Below are 15,970 nucleotides of genomic sequence, written 5' to 3' on the forward strand. Positions count from 1 at the left end.
ATAAAAATATTGATTTTTTTTTTTCCCCTATAGGCAAATCATTTAACTAAATATTGGTAAACGTAACATATAATGAATTAGGAGAGCAATATTTTTAAAACAATAAGTAAATTTCTTACCTTCGGGACAGTGTTTGCCTTAACCTCATTTCGGTTAAAACTGTTTTGTTTACGTAGCATAACATTTGTTAAAATGCATAACATGTAACATATTTTCGGATTATAATAAATTGCTGCCTTTTTTTATGTCCAAGAAATAATATCTGTTCTAGTAGAATCACGTTGATTGAAGTTAAGGTTAGGATTTTCGTAGGTACCTACCGAATTGCATTACAAATCGCAAACAAAACTAATGCATAAAAAAAATGTGCAGAAGTATTTAATCATTAACATAGGCAATGTGTATTTCTGGCAAATTTAACTGCCTAAGATGTACAATTTTTCCACAAAAACTGAAATGAAGCTGTTACCAATGGCATCTAATTATTTATAGATTAGGTGAAAGTACAAATCTTTCTCGTATCTTCACTTCTTGAAGACATGTGTATAGCAATTGTTACGGGAAAAAAACCTTAATTTCAACATAAAAATTTAAAAGACACTTCATTTTATCGCAACCCTCACCCCGGTAATTGTTCCGTATCACGTATCCAAGTTTATCCTTTGATCCTGTTGGCATGATCATGTATGATTTATCCGGTGGCACATGATGCTTGCTGTTTTAATTAATGTTGTTAAAACAGCAAGCATCATTACCACAGGATCAATGTATTCAGGATCATGCCATTAGTATCAAGGGATAGACTCGGATACGCAATACAAAATTTTACCCACACCTCCCTCTCGACCTAAAAATAAAATTCATACAAAACATTTAGGCTAATTAAAGTACATAAGCAGCAAGTTTGAGCATTATTTGAGTTTAAATGTCATTTAGAACAATACCTAAGTATTAATGTATTGTGTGCTTGTCCTAAATGTGCGACTACACACTACCTAAAAAGAGGAAATTCTGTAGGGCATGAAAACAAAATGCTCATCACTATTTTAATTACACAAAACTTTTATTTTGTTTCGTTTTAATAATTTACACATACCTAGTTTCGTCAAGCGGAAACTTAAAGTAAAGTTAATTATTATTATCATCTCTTCTCTTGTTGTAGCAGTAGTTAACACAACACGTAGCCGAATCAGGCATGTTTCATAACAGTGATTTATAAAGTAGTTCATGAAATCATTGATATTATTTAACGAGATTACTATTTCAACATGATTGAAACAAAATTTCCTTAGAAATTTTTTATTGAACCTAATATTGCTTAATTCAACGCCGACGCCATTAATTATGGTGTTGTTGGGTAAACAAGTAGTTCAACATGCCAACGAAAACTTTTTTATTTTCTTTTAAGTAAATATATTATTTTCATTTCAACAATACCAATTTATGCCATAAATTTGATAAAATGTTAAAACAAAAGTTATAATTATTTAATCAACGTGGTATTTTGATTATAATTTTTGTGCTCAGATGTTGGATAAAACTGTATAGCAACTAGAAAAATGCGATTGTTATGCCCTATGAAGTGTCCCCCCCCCCCCCCCCCTGCGTATGCCATTGTCTGCGGAGCATGAACACGTGTGACGCCGCGCCCTGCTGGCCTGTGAGCCGGGCAGCGAGGACCGTCCGAGCTGTCACATCCTCCCCCTTCCCCTTGTCCAAAGGGCGCTCCCACAAGCCAGCGCGACACAAGAGTCTAGCGGCAGCAATGCTACCTTCCTGCAACTGGCCGCAAATGCCGATCCTTTCCGAAGTTAGCCGATCGGGAGCGCCTACCCCCTGGATGTTTTTTATTTTTAAGCGCGCGTTTTTTCTCTCCAGTATAAAAATGCCACATAGACTGTTTAGTGGATGGTTGGTTATATTAGGTAAGTATAGCTACATTAAAAATACTGTAAAATCATTTTATGGTTGCTTAGCAAATAACTTTTTAATATGTAGTTATCAAGCGCTAGGAAACAGTTTACATGATTTCACAGTATCTTTAATGTAGCTAACCTAACCAAATCAACCGTCCACAAAGTTTTAAAGTATTTATAATCTAGCTAACCTAACCTAATTGACCATTAGTTATCATGGCCTTACCTGAAAATTACAATTTAATTAATAAATTTACTTTTATTTGCATTCATTATTCAAATATATTTATTACTTTTGAAATTATACGTGCTCGTATTTATTTTTACAAGTTCAAAAAAAATTCGCACCTCCCGGGATTCGAACCGTCAACCTTACGATTAGATGATAGCGCCGCTGAGCGCTCAGCCACGAGGCCATATTCAACAAATGGAAGTTTCAGATGACATATGATCGTGCCGCCGGCCCCGGAACGAGCCTAAGCGGTGCGGCAGCCGGCCCCGGAACGAGCCAGTTGCTAGTTGCCAGTTGCAGGAAGGTAGCATTGCTGTCGCTAGACTCTTCTAGCGCGACTACCTGCTCCGGCCTACAAGCAGTTAGGTTTCTCTCCGCTAGGAGTGACACTGTCCATTTTCTTACGTGCGTCGCCTTTCCATTGTTCGGGAGCGGAGCGATACACCCTCCCCCTTTGAAGACTGTCTCGCCACTGAATGCCCAGCGGCGCGACCCTGTGTCTTATACAGCGCTGTAAGGGTGCTCGGCCATCAGTTTTCATGCTATTGTGAGTGATGTATCAGTTTGAAGTCATTCTGAAGTAGGGACGATTTTTGGACCTCTTGAACAGCCTTAAGGTCCTTTGTATTTTCAGACTCCAATGAAACAGTTTTTTATAGGAGACTAAAACATATTGTCGAGGGTCTTGAGCAAGTTCTAAGATGATTTCACGCTCATGTTCAAGGGGCTTTCAAAATCCCAGGAATTCAGGCTGGCCAATTAGTGACATGTCAATGATGGTTGATGTTCAGTACTTTTACGGTTATCAGGAAAGACCAAAAATATATGTGGTCACGACACCATTATTAGTGAGGAGCGCACACAGACACAATCTTCGTCAATAAAATTGCGGCTGCTACTGAAACAATTTAGAGTTTGTACACACTTGTGCTTATGCAAGCATATGGTGCTTCACTTATAGAAAATTTACGGTTTGTCTCCAGAGCACATTAGCAGTATAAAATCCATGTTCTGTCCCAGACTGTCAGGAAAATGGTAAAAGTTGGCAAGCATGCACAGTTAATGGAGTAACTGCACTACAAGGAAGAAAAAGACCAACATTTATTAAATAATTTGTAACAAGTGCAAGTACAGACGTGCGCAGTGATGCTGAAGACGGCACACTCTCTGACCCAGGCTCACCAGCACAGCGCTCCTCACATCTTGCTGCTAACACACCAGCAACATCAAGCAAGACTAATACATGCCACAACCAAACAGGCAATGTTCTTTCAAATTGCTCCTTTAAAGTAAATTACAAGTTGTTTAGTCAACAAACTAGTATTCTAAAAAAACAGCTTGTTACAATTAAAATTATGTTCTATACTGTATATGCAAATACTAGTCCAAATGAAAATCTGAGAACAGGATGGTGAGATGGAGCACGAGATGGATTGTCTTGGTTGTCTGTTCCGCGCCCAGGATCACTGCTGGCGGTAGTTAGTAGCAGAATCGACTATCGACACTGCATCCCCTTGACTGACCCTGGGTGGTTCGCGTGCACCATCGGCATGGATTCATACTGACTGGCGTGGCAGCATATCTATGGTATGGCATATGGTATGCATGGAAAACGAACAGTGCTCTGTGCGAGTGCCAACTGCCACGCACAGGAAAAAACAGCTTGCTTGTTAGTATGAAAATAAACATAACCTTCACGACATCCAATATATTACAAAAAAAAATAATCTCGGGTCTAACCCTACATTTAACTGCAACAAGTAGTAGCATGATACCACTTACAATTTATTAAAATAGAATACGTGTTACGTTCCATTTAGACAAGCAATTAACAAAAGAATACATAATAAAATTAAATCAAAGCCATCAAGAAACTCTTTTTAGTTCAAGTGAACGTGGTGTTATAATTCCACACGTTAATACAAGGCTTACAGCTCTTGTGCAAAACATTAGTCAGAGAATACTACCCACACAAATTACACAGACTAGCATTTATATGAGTAGTTCGTGAGAAAGCAAACACGAATAACAGCAATTCACAAGCAATCCAAGAAGCGAAAATGACATTAATAAATTACGCTTAGCAAGACAGGTGCATGATATACAATAATAATTACAGATACATATCTTGTACTAACTTTGACCAGGAAACACAGACGACAGTTAAAGCCAGTTTAAGCCATAGAGAGTGTTACATCTGATATTGTGAAGGGCAAGCTGAGTCTGCGTCCTTGATCACGGGAACCATACAATACATGCGGACGTGGATCTTTGGGGCTAGTCGTGGCAGGCTAACATCTCGACTCAAACAAGCTGTCATTGAGGATAAGGACATGTAACTTAGGTTCACACCTCAAAATTTCATCAATACTCCTCTAGGCATATGATCCCGCTAGGGTGTTATCCTGGTTAGGAGGAAGATGGGTCTTTTACATGCCTGACACTGTTACTAGTGCCAAACCTGGGTTCTGAGGACCGGGAAATAGATTCGCCATTTCCAATCGCAGCATGTTACTGGTGAGCGCACTGCTAGGTCGAGAGGTTGAGGAGACCCATCCCAACATCGGCCCCACCGACCCGCCCCCAGCTCTGCCATAAACCCCCAGACCACCTACAGAGCTGGCCCCCTCTGTGGAATCTGAGTAGAACCGTTACAGAACCATACCTCTCACATCCCTGGGACCCCTCGGTCACCCAGTTGCTCGTGATCCAGCTGAGGCCTATCCAACCTCTACTAGCTCAGCAGGCTAGTACCCGAGCTTAAGTAGCTCAACACTTCCACTCGTCAACAGGGCGGGGACCCCTCGGAGTGTTCTCCAAGCATAGGAGGACCACTACCACCACGTTTCCTACTCCAATCCTGATCCTGAGCCATTAGAGGAAATCTCAGCAGGGAACTATCACAATAAAGGATCAGTCCCATGACACCCTTCATTTTCAGGTATAGTGCTTTCCCGGGCAGCATCACAGCGGCCGAGTCCCCCTGAATCAGGACATGGATGTCCTTGGGTACTTCAATATCAGCAAGTCTCCAGCCCGAAGGTTACAGCTGTGCCAGAGCCCGGGTAGGTAAGGTAACACCAGACCAAAGACTGCCTTAATTACCGACCCTTAGACTATCCCCCGCCCAAGGGTTACAGCCTTGCCAGAGTCCGGGTGCCCAGACCGGGAGAACACCCCCGCCGCGCTACCACCCTTTGCTATTCCATATGCATCATGAATTCTTCACATTGAATACGATGCTTTGAGACACCACCTAGGGTTTGGGGGTTCAAAACCCCCCAGTGGACTTTCTGCAGGAGCAAGGCGTAGTCACCTGCCCACAGCTTACTAATCCACCAGAATTCCCGTTCCGACACACCGAGGAAGTCAGAGGAGTGGGCACCCCTGGCATATCCCATATTTGTTTAAACACTGGCGCCACGAGAAGGCTATGGGTTGCAGTAAGCGGGAGAGGCTATATATTCGCGTCACACACCCTTTTTGGAATCCTGCTGAGAGCTTCACTCAGATACTAGAGCCGACTATAGCTCCGACACGTCATAGATCCGCTCTTTATCCCCAAAGGTCCACAAGGAACCCCAGGGGATGCAAGACCCTTATGCCAGCCGAGGATAAGGACAATCTGAATTTAGCAAGGTGACAGACAAAACCAAATTTTGACAAATTTACCAGAGAAGTGAAGCAAAGGATAAGTTACAGAGCACCGCCACCGGGTGCCAAGCACAACATGCTACTAATGTGCACACGATTAACCCCCAAAGCACCATGTCGCCTAATTAAAAGTGCAATACGAACACTGCAATGATTAAGTGCGACTAGCTTTAAAAAAAAACCACACACACGCACTCACGCACGCAAAAGAAAGGTAGGTTGGTTAAGCTTCGGGGCCTGGCAGGGGCAGAGGGGGTAGACCACAGAGAAAAAAACACCCCCCCCCCCCCCCCCCGCTCATGTGCACATACGCGCACACACACATTCACACCCACATAAACTAATCAATGTTCCCATGCTTCATTACGGCAGTCTAGAGCGCTACATTCCCGCACTGCTCACTATGCCTTGCATCAAATAAATAAATAAATAAATAAATTTAAAAAAAAAATTAAAATTATCTTATAAAAAATTTTTGAACTAAGATAACCAAAACAAAAATAAATACAAAATACTATTTCAGATTCAACAGTTTCTAAGGGCCTTCTAATTTTCAAATTCACATTTATTTAACAAATTTTGTGTCAATGTAATGGCAAAGATAATTACAGTAAGAATGGATTATGATTCAAAAGTTAGTAAAGAATTAACTATGTAACAGCCATTCCCAAGAGATAAAAAAAAAGTCAACTATACACTAACCGTTGCCAGCTTATCAGAAAACATAGTTGAAGATAACTAAAAAAATTAAATTTATAAAAACATTAACCAACATTTTTAAAAAATTTTTAAACTGTAATATTTTTCCAGCTATATCGTGACTCGTCACTACGAATCTCATAGTTATCTTAGACAAAAATCCTTTACAATGTCATCTTGTTTTAAAAATGAGGTTATCTAGTCTTCTTGTCCGGGTCATTCCAAATCAAATCATCCAGAGAAAACAAATTTTGCACCCCACCCTCTCCGATTTTTATGAATTTTTTTTTTTACAGCATCTATGAACAATATAACGTGTGTTTTTTATTTTAGCCAAATTCGCTTTAGTTATTATTTTATAATTTTTTTATAAAATGGTGAATTTTAACCAATCTGTTATTTGAGGTGCAAGATGAAAAAGGCACTTTTCAGTAAAAATTTAATTGTGACGGATTGTCCATAAGTTTTACGGATTTTGATACTATTTTACGGTTTTACGGACGTCTTTAATATCTTACGGATTTATTTTTGCGTGGTAGTTTATTACCGTTCACTGTACCGGACATGTATACCTGCCAACTTTTACTGTACCGGCCATGTTACCGACGCACCGACGGAAGGCGGAATGAAAACAAAACACGAGATAGTTATTTGTACAGTAGAATCTCGCTGATGCGACCCCTCACGGTTCCCGGAAAAACGGACTTATAAACGGAAGGGTCGCAATAGAGAATTCGGGCCAATTCCCCCCCCCCCCCCCCAAACCAAAAAAAAAAAAACAAACATAAAAAATCGCCTTTGTTCACATAGATTTCATATTTAAATAGTCTATGGTGTAAAAAAAACAACTTTTTAAATTCATATTACAGTATTTAAATAGAATGATGTCTCCCAAAAAAAAACGATACCCTAGAAAGCAATATTGGAGCTCCCGTTGAAGAGAAAAAAAAAATTCAACACAGTGCAGCATGTCCATTTTCGCCATCTTTGTATAGAAAAATCAGACGATTTAGTATTGAAATGATAACTTTTTATTAAAGATTTATTATGTCTCTTGCGGGCTGTATTAGAGTGGCGTTTGAAAGGTTGCATCCCGTGACACAACGGGTGGTCTGGCGGCGCTTATCGCTCTGGTTCGTCCGGCTGACGTGCAGGAATGCGAGAAGTAGGGTAAGCGCGTGTGTGTGCATGTGTATGTGTGTGCGAGAGAGAGAGAAAGAAAGAGAAAAAAAAGGAGGGGGGGGAGGGGGGTTGGCGACCAGCAGCATCGTTAGCTAGCGAGAGTGTGACGGTAAATGTCGACCTTCACCACTTCCGCTTGCTGCAGGGCTCGTTCTCTTTTATCTCTGTCTCCCCCTCCCACAAATATATTGGCTGGCAGGTCTCGCCCTCTTCACCTTCTTTATCTTATCTCTCACGCACACTTGAAGCACCTAATACGTAGGCACGCACGGAACCGGGACGGCAATAGACGCGCGCGTAGATGCTATCAGGTGACGCGCGCAGTTTACCGGTATTGGGAATCGTGGGCAGTTTAGAGGGGTGGTATCTATTTTTAGCCGTCTTTTGTATACTTGCCTGCTTACAGTACAGCGCTCACCAAGATAAACGTGAACACATAGCGCCCAACAAAGTGTAACAGACTTGTTTTTAGGCCGATTTTACTCAAATTTTCGACTTTCTCTGTTCAAATTTTTCACGGTTCCTCAAAAAACGGTCGTATAAACGGAATGGACGCATCAGAGGGGGGTCGCATCGGCGAGATTCTACTGTAAATGGTTTGGACTGGAAGGTCTACGGTCGTTTTCCACTTTACCGCAACGAAAAAGTGCTTCCTTAAACGGAGGAACGGACCACAATTGTGACGTCAGCTCTACCTCCTTGGTCTGATCCTTGTTCCTTATATTATGTCCAAAATGGCTGACTATTGTTTGTAGTTCCAATGTAGTGCTGTGCAACAGTTTTTTTTTCGTGTGTATTTACGTGGTGGGAACCATGAGTAGGCTAGCCAACAAGAAATATATTCAGACTTACTGTGCTGCGTATAACAACGAATTCCCGTGTATTCTGAAATTGCAAAAAGGAGAAACTTTTGTGTTTTGCACAGTGTGCTGGTGTGATTTTAGTATCGCTCATGGAGGTAGGTCCGACATAACTACACACGTTAAGTGTCCTAAGCATAGGAAAAACGTGCTTTCTGAGGAAGAAAATAAGAAGATTGATAGCTTTTTCACCAGTACTGCACACACGGGGTTGGAAGTGACGAAATGAACATAATATTGCATTAACGCAGCAGACCATGCTGGTGCATTATTTAGAAAATACCGGAGCGAGCTTCAGACAATGATCCTACCATTGTCCGAGTACATTACACTTTTAAATGAAAAACTTGAAACCTTGATACCTCATTCTTATATTTCAAAGCAAAAATCTGAATACATAAAAAAGAGGAAAGAAAATGTATCCCAAAACGAAGTGCTTTGCTTTAGGGATTTTTCTGAAAATTACGGATTTATCCTTCAAGATGAGATTCAAAGTTATCATTGGTCCCATGCATCTTGCACACTACATCCAGGAGTAGTTTATTACAGAGACAGTGATAGCTCCTCTGTTTCACAGCAATCATTTTGCTTTTTATCAGATGACATGAAACATGATGTAAACTTTGTTTATGAAGTACAAAGCAGAATTTGCAGTTACATGAAAGCAAAACAACCAAAAGTAACAACAGTAGAATACATCACAGATGGCTGTGCTGCACAATACAAAAATTTCAAGAGTTTAGTCAATCTTTGTTTTCATGAAGCAGATTTTGGTCTAAAAGCTTCCTGGACATTTCATGCCACAAGCCATGGAAAATGTGCTAGCGATGGTATAGGTGGCTCAGTTAAACGATCTGTTACAAGAGCCAACCCCCAAAGACCATATAAAGACCAAATTTGCACACCAAAAGAAATGTTTAAGTTTTGTAGCAAACACTTTTCAAAAATAATATTTCAATTCATTAATATAGATAGTGTAGAAAATGTAGAACCAAAGTTGACTCAGCGTTTTAGTGAACATAAAACTGTACCTGGCACAAAATCATTCCATTTTTTCCAACAACTATCTAATACTGTAATAGCAGCAAAATTGATAAGCAGTGACAAAGATTTTTCATCGAGGTATAGTTTATCGCAAAAACTAGAACTTCTAAATTTCCAACCAAATACCTACATAGGCTGTGAGTATGAAGATAAGTGCTTCATTGGACTCTTTTGGAGCTTGATGATGACATTAAGATGCTTATATCAATTTTATGCACCCTCACTGGCCATCACACACATTTTTTTGGCCAGAAAACCGAAATGTTGGAAGAGAGGATAAGTGCTGGGTCCCTTTTACAAACATAATTTGCTCCATAGATGTTCCACAATTAAGTGCTCAAGTTGGACGAATGATGTTCAGTCTTTCTAAAAAAAGTTTTAAAAACATTAATGCTGCCTGGCCAAGGAAATATTAAGTTTCATATCAACAAAAAAGATAAGCCAAAAAATTAAATAACTTTATTAATACCTATAATTTTTAACACGCTTTAACTACCTACTCGGCACTTGAATGTTACCTAAAAATCCTAAGTAGTAACCTTTACAAATTAAAACTATATGATTAGTTTCATTAGCCTATTAGAGTGTGTAAGCCTTTTGTTATGTGTAATAATAAAATTAATATAATTGTTCTAACTATTGATTTGATAATGATTTACAGCTAACATGCATCTTTTCAGCAATATAATATGTTTTTCCCTTTTTATCGAATGATAACATCAAATACCCATGAATTTTGTTTTATATTATTATTAGAGATGGGAATATACCGAATCCTATGGATTCGAGGATTCGTAGGATTTGAGGTGGGATTCGAGGTGGGTTTTTAAGAGTTTTACCGTATATACTCGTGCATAGCACGCCCTTTTTTCCCTCAAGTAAAGGGGAAAAAATCAAGGATGTGCGCTATACACAGGAGGAAGAGGGGAGGGGGGAGAAAAGGCGTAAGGGGGAGGCGGGGAGGTGTTAACTGCCGGGTGATGGGTGATGTTTACAGGGTGGCCACTCACCGGGAAAACCGGGATTTATCAGGGAAATCACGTTGATCGGGAATTATCAGGGAAATGTCAGGGAATTTTTTGTGTCATGTATATTCCCGCAGAGCTGCCAACCATTACGGATTTTCCGTAATTATTACGGATTTAACACAATTACGGAATTACGGAACATCGCTGGTTTATTACGGAAACGAGGCTTTGTGCTGCTGGGTAACGGAAAAAAATTCAGTTTCTGGTGTGCGTGTTTCGTGAACGCAGATCGAATACATCACGTAGTTGCGCAACTAATAAATGTGCGCATGTACTGTCGAAATAAGTAGATTAATTCTTGTGTTTTGTAATAGAAATGGTACAGTATTACGTCCGTTGTACGATACAACTAGTACATATTCTCAGACTTTTCGTTTGTTAGCTTCTTACATCATGATAATTTTTGTACGGTACTTTGGCTAACCTGTGTTGTGTTAATTACTCTCTTGAAAGCCATTTTTTTCATCAAAGTGTTTTTGTCGTGTCTACAGACGTGAAACCTTTTTATGTTCGATAGTGTTGTGTTCTTCAGTGCCGGTTGTAGAAATGAAGCGTGTGACAGAACAATGTGTATCTGGGGAAAAAAAAAAAAAAAAAAAAGAGCATATTCTTCAGAACTTTCGACCAAACTATTCAAAAGAATGGCCATGCTTGTCATCTTCTAATGTTTTGGAATGCCACGTGTTTTGTAATGTATGCACGTGTGACTTTTCGATTGCACATGGTGGAAGGGATGACTGTAGACGGCATACTGAATCAAAGAAACATGCAGAACATTTTAAAGCCGTGACGAGCAATAAATCTATATTGTCGTTTTTCGCTACATCTGAAGAAATGAAAGTAACAAACGCAGAGTTATTGTTTACAAGTTTTTTGGTAGAACACAATTTACCGATAGCAGTAGCCGATCATTCGGGTAATTTGTATAGAGCTATGTTTCCGGACTCAAAAATTGCACAGAAATACAGCTGTGCGAGAAAAACATCTGCCTTAGTGGAGTACATGACTGGTGAAACTAAATTGAAACTGTTGAATCTTTAGTAAGTGGACCATTTGCTTTAGCTACAGATGGGAGTACTGATTTTAATGCAGTGAAGAATTAGCCATTAGTTGTTTCATTTTTAAATCAAACACAAGGTAAAATTTGCACTGTACTGTTATCCCTTGTTGAGAGTACTAAGACTAAGAATATTTCACAACTAGAAATGTTACACTTCAAAAATGAATGTAAGAACAGTTACCAAAGTTGTGTGAAAAAATGTTTGAGCGCTCGCCACTGAAATACCCCATTACTAGGGACAGGAAAAATTCGCGTGTTCAATGACCTGTAGGATGAACTCCATAGTTCTGCGTACTCTCAGTCAAATGCCACCCACTCATTGGCTGCTGTCTTGTGAGACGTCCCAACGTAGCAGCCTGAGATTCGATAAAGCTTTGGTCGGGTGTTTATCATTGGCCCCGAGTTATCCAGGTGCGTTGCGAACCAATAACAGAGGCAGCACTGAGGTATAACTATTTGTATTTTAGCCTATTGCGAAATTAATTCACGAATTTTTCCGGTCTCTAGACATAAAACAAAACTCAGACTGCAGGTCATTGAAAGGGACGCTATAATGTAAAGTGACATATTTAAAATGTATTATGTTATTTAACGAACTTTCGTATGTATATAATGAAGAAAATACAGCAGGGTGCTAAAATGAGAGTAATCTCTTTCTATATTATATTATTTCATCAAAAGTATGTTTTTTTTGTAATTATAAATATCAGGTAAATTTTGAATTTTTAATCAGGGAAATCAGGGAATATTTTTGGTGACTGTGAGTGGCCACCATGGTTTAAAGTGAAAGATTGCAGGAGAGTGTGTTTCTCAACCCTCACTCTTCCATCACTCTCTTCATTTTCTCTCTCTATCTCTTTCTCCATTCCTCTTTAGTATGGCCCTCCCCCTCCGCTGTAAATCACTCTGCTCACACACACACACACACACACACGTGCGCGCGCAAGCTCGCACATCATGGTCTCTCTTGTTTATTTTTAGACCTCCCCCTCTACAGAAAGCCAGCGCAGCAGCTAGTAACAGTGCCGGGTGGATAAATGCCATTTTGCCACTTGTCGCCTCCAGCTAGAGAGAGAGAGAGAGAGAGCATGTTGTCACCAGTCCCCCGCCCACTTCCTTCGCTTCCTCGTCCCAGCAGCTGTGAGTCATCTAGTCCTCCGCGCCAGCTTAGCAACGGTGACGGGAGTGGTGGTGTTAAGTCCTGTCAACTGTCAAGGTTACTTGATGGTCATAGTCCCGTTCCTGCCTGCCTCCCTCCCTCCCGCCAAGTACCAGTTGTGACGATACAGCGCTTCATTATCTTCCGTCTACACAGCAGAGTTTAGCTTGCTCGTGTCGTTTCAGATGGTACAGTATGCCACAAACGTATCGCTTTCAGGTGGAAGAGTATTTAATTCTGACACATCACCACACATCAATGTAAATAATCATTTGTTTCATAAGTAATTACTTAACAGGTACCACAAAATGTTAGTAAAATTTATCAATGGGAAAAAAAATTATAAATTTTTGAAGTTTTTTCTTTGGAGTTTGTTGCAAAAATCGTGGTGCACACTATACACGAGGGCGCGCTATACACAAGTAAATACGGTAGTAATTGAAAATTGTATACCTAAACTATATTATTACGGTAACGGAAATAGCACAAACATAAGATAAACTACGCTGCATTTTGTCAATTAGCATAACTACTCTATCTTTTCCAACCTTCAATAATATAACATTGCAGAAAAAACTTAACTTTTTTTAAACGGTGTCTGTTATACAAACATATTTAATTGAAAACATAGGAAGGATTAATTAAACAGAGAATTAGACAGATGCAAACTTACGTGTGTGTCTATTTTATATCATGTGTGTACACTATGCACTTATTTTATGATTTTATAAATACAGATGTGATTTTTTTTAATACATAGGCCTATGTAATTTTTTAAAATAAATGTGTGATTTTTTAAAATAACATGTGGTGAAGTTTAGTGTGGGACTGGGATTCGAGATTCGATGACAAACACTGAGGATTCGAACAAGGATTCGGATTCGACCAAAATGTGGATTCGTCTCATCCATAATTATTATAGTACTTTTCATCCTCTTTCAAATGAGACATTTCTCAGCCTCACTGGATCAGCCAGAAAAAGGTTATGAACATTTACGGAAATCGCTGTACAGATGAAAAAAATTACAGAGCGCCAACTTTAAAGAGTGAAAACAGGGTTTAATATGAGTCTAAGGTTATTTTTAACCTGATTTTTAGAACCCTGATGAAATTTTAAGCAAGAATTGTAAAATTCATTAGTTAGTATTAAATAATAACTTCACAATTAGATTTTTACTGAAAAGTGCCTTTTTCATCTTGCACCTCAAATAACAGATCATCAGTTAAAATGCACCATTTTCTAAAAAAAAACTTATAAAATAAAAACTAAAGCGAATTTGGCCAAAATAAAAAATAAGCGTTGTTCATAGGTGCTGTAAAAAAATTTCCAAGAAAATCTGACCCCTGGATGATTTGAAATGGATTGACCCGTACCCTAGAGTTATACTAAATTTCATGGATGAAAAGCTACAAAATTTTAACCTGTGGATACAGAAAAAACTCACAAGCCATTGCTTTGCGCCATCTTAAGGATGTCTTCCATGGCCAGAAGCATGTCTGGGGGAACAAGCACCAACCCATCAGGCACTTGTGGTTGGCCGGCGAGTAGCTCATTCACCATGCTCAGAGCCTCATCACGCTCCTTACAAGCCTGCTGCAGCTGTGCCTCTAGCATACGCAGCTGTAGCAGCGCAGCATCCCTCTGCTCCTCCAACTGCCTGCAACATGCATACCATACATATGGGTTTTTGTACTGCCCTTGCCCGCATCAAGACTCCCCCGTTGTACCAGGTCTCTCTTGCCCAGGTCACGTCTCACTCGCATGGTCCAGGTCTCCCTCGCACTGTCCAGGCTGCGCTTACCCGGTCCAGGACTCCCTCACCCAGGACACGTCTCGCTTGCCCCTCCTTCACTCGATCCAGGCCTCCCTTGCCCGGTCCAGATCTCGCTTGCCCCTCCCCCGGACCAGGGCTCCCCAGCCTGGTCCAGAGACCTACCTCGCACGTTCCAGGCCTCCCTTGCACAGTCCAGACTGCACCCAGTAACCCTCGCCAGCATCGGGCCACCCTCTCTACGCCAGGCCTCCCTCGCTCTGGCCAGGCAACCCTACCAGTGCCAGTTCTTCCACTATAAGGATTATTCTTCTTCAAATAACAGAGGAATTGCTAATTCAATATTTTAACATATTTTCCAAATTACTCTTTGCAATTCCGAGTGTAACCTGTGAATTTTTGTTACATTAATGTTTAAATAACTTCTTAGTTGGATACTTTATCTTAGATTTTCAAGTTTTGTTTATTAGCCAATTAAAAGTCTCGTGTGTAATTTGTGATTTCATATTTTGTGATTTTAATTTAATGACTGAATAATATCAGCATAATCCTTATAGATGTCAAATTTTATTTAATTATGATTTTAATTCTGTTTGAAAAATAATTTTGATCTATAACTTTGTAATAAAATAATTTGTGATTACATGGTAAATTTGTAAGAGCTGTTTTGATTGGTCAGTACATACCAGAAAGAGTTTTTTTATATACAAGAGCGTTTGTTTGGAAGTTTTTAGTCTAGTTCAAACCTTTACAAAGAACAGTAGTTTGTCGACGATTTCCAAATTTTGGAATCTTTACTTCGAAAAAACTATATTGAATTTCAAATTTTAAGAGCCATTTTTTTTTGTAAGATATTCCCAACTAGAATTGAAATTTTTGTTAATCATCACCAAGTTAATTATCTGTGTGATGTGGACAATGATTTCATCATGTTACGTTATAACCAGGCTAAACCATAAGAAGAGGCCTGAACTTCATGGTGAATAGTCTACAAAAATTATTATTTGAAAGAATTAATTTGGAAGTGCATGATGCAGACAAAGTCGACTACAGGACATTAACTTTACGTCAACCTGAAGATATGATTACGTCGAGTCCACCCATCAATGTTTTAATCTTGTCTGCTACATCCGAGAAGAAACCCACATTTACACCTGATTGAAACAGTTGTTTCGAAAATATTAAAATTTGCTGTCTACTTCTATGTCACGAACTATCAAGCTTAATTGTAGATTTTCTAGGCAAGTACTAACATAATGATCGTTGAATTGATGGAAGATTAAGACCTACCAATCTGATGAGTCTCTAAAATAGGTCATGTTGATTGAAACTGGATTGTACTGTGTCCATTAACATTTTTCCAA

At 39.4% G+C, this 15,970-nt stretch overlaps 1 protein-coding gene across 4 annotated transcripts in view; it reads right to left on the reverse strand.

Annotated features, from left to right (window-relative positions):
* Nucleotides 1-3,231: 3,231 nt before the first annotated feature.
* Nucleotides 3,232-15,970, reverse strand: part of LOC134541652 (centrosomal protein of 78 kDa) — a 125,276-nt gene continuing 112,537 nt past the window's right edge. For 2 of the 4 annotated variants that reach the window (XM_063385238.1, XM_063385240.1), the window contains 2 exons: nt 14,280-14,492; nt 3,232-3,357 (listed from right to left, as the gene is read on the reverse strand). In XM_063385238.1, the coding sequence (XP_063241308.1) occupies nt 3,345-3,357; nt 14,280-14,492 (226 nt within the window). In that variant the 3' untranslated portion in view covers nt 3,232-3,344. The remainder of the gene's footprint in view (nt 3,358-14,279; nt 14,493-15,970) is intronic. The other 2 variants (XM_063385241.1, XM_063385239.1) reach the window with 1 other exon arrangement.

This window comes from Bacillus rossius, assembly GCF_032445375.1.
Source record: "Bacillus rossius redtenbacheri isolate Brsri chromosome 4 unlocalized genomic scaffold, Brsri_v3 Brsri_v3_scf4_1, whole genome shotgun sequence".
NCBI classification, from domain to species: domain Eukaryota; kingdom Metazoa; phylum Arthropoda; class Insecta; order Phasmatodea; family Bacillidae; genus Bacillus; species Bacillus rossius.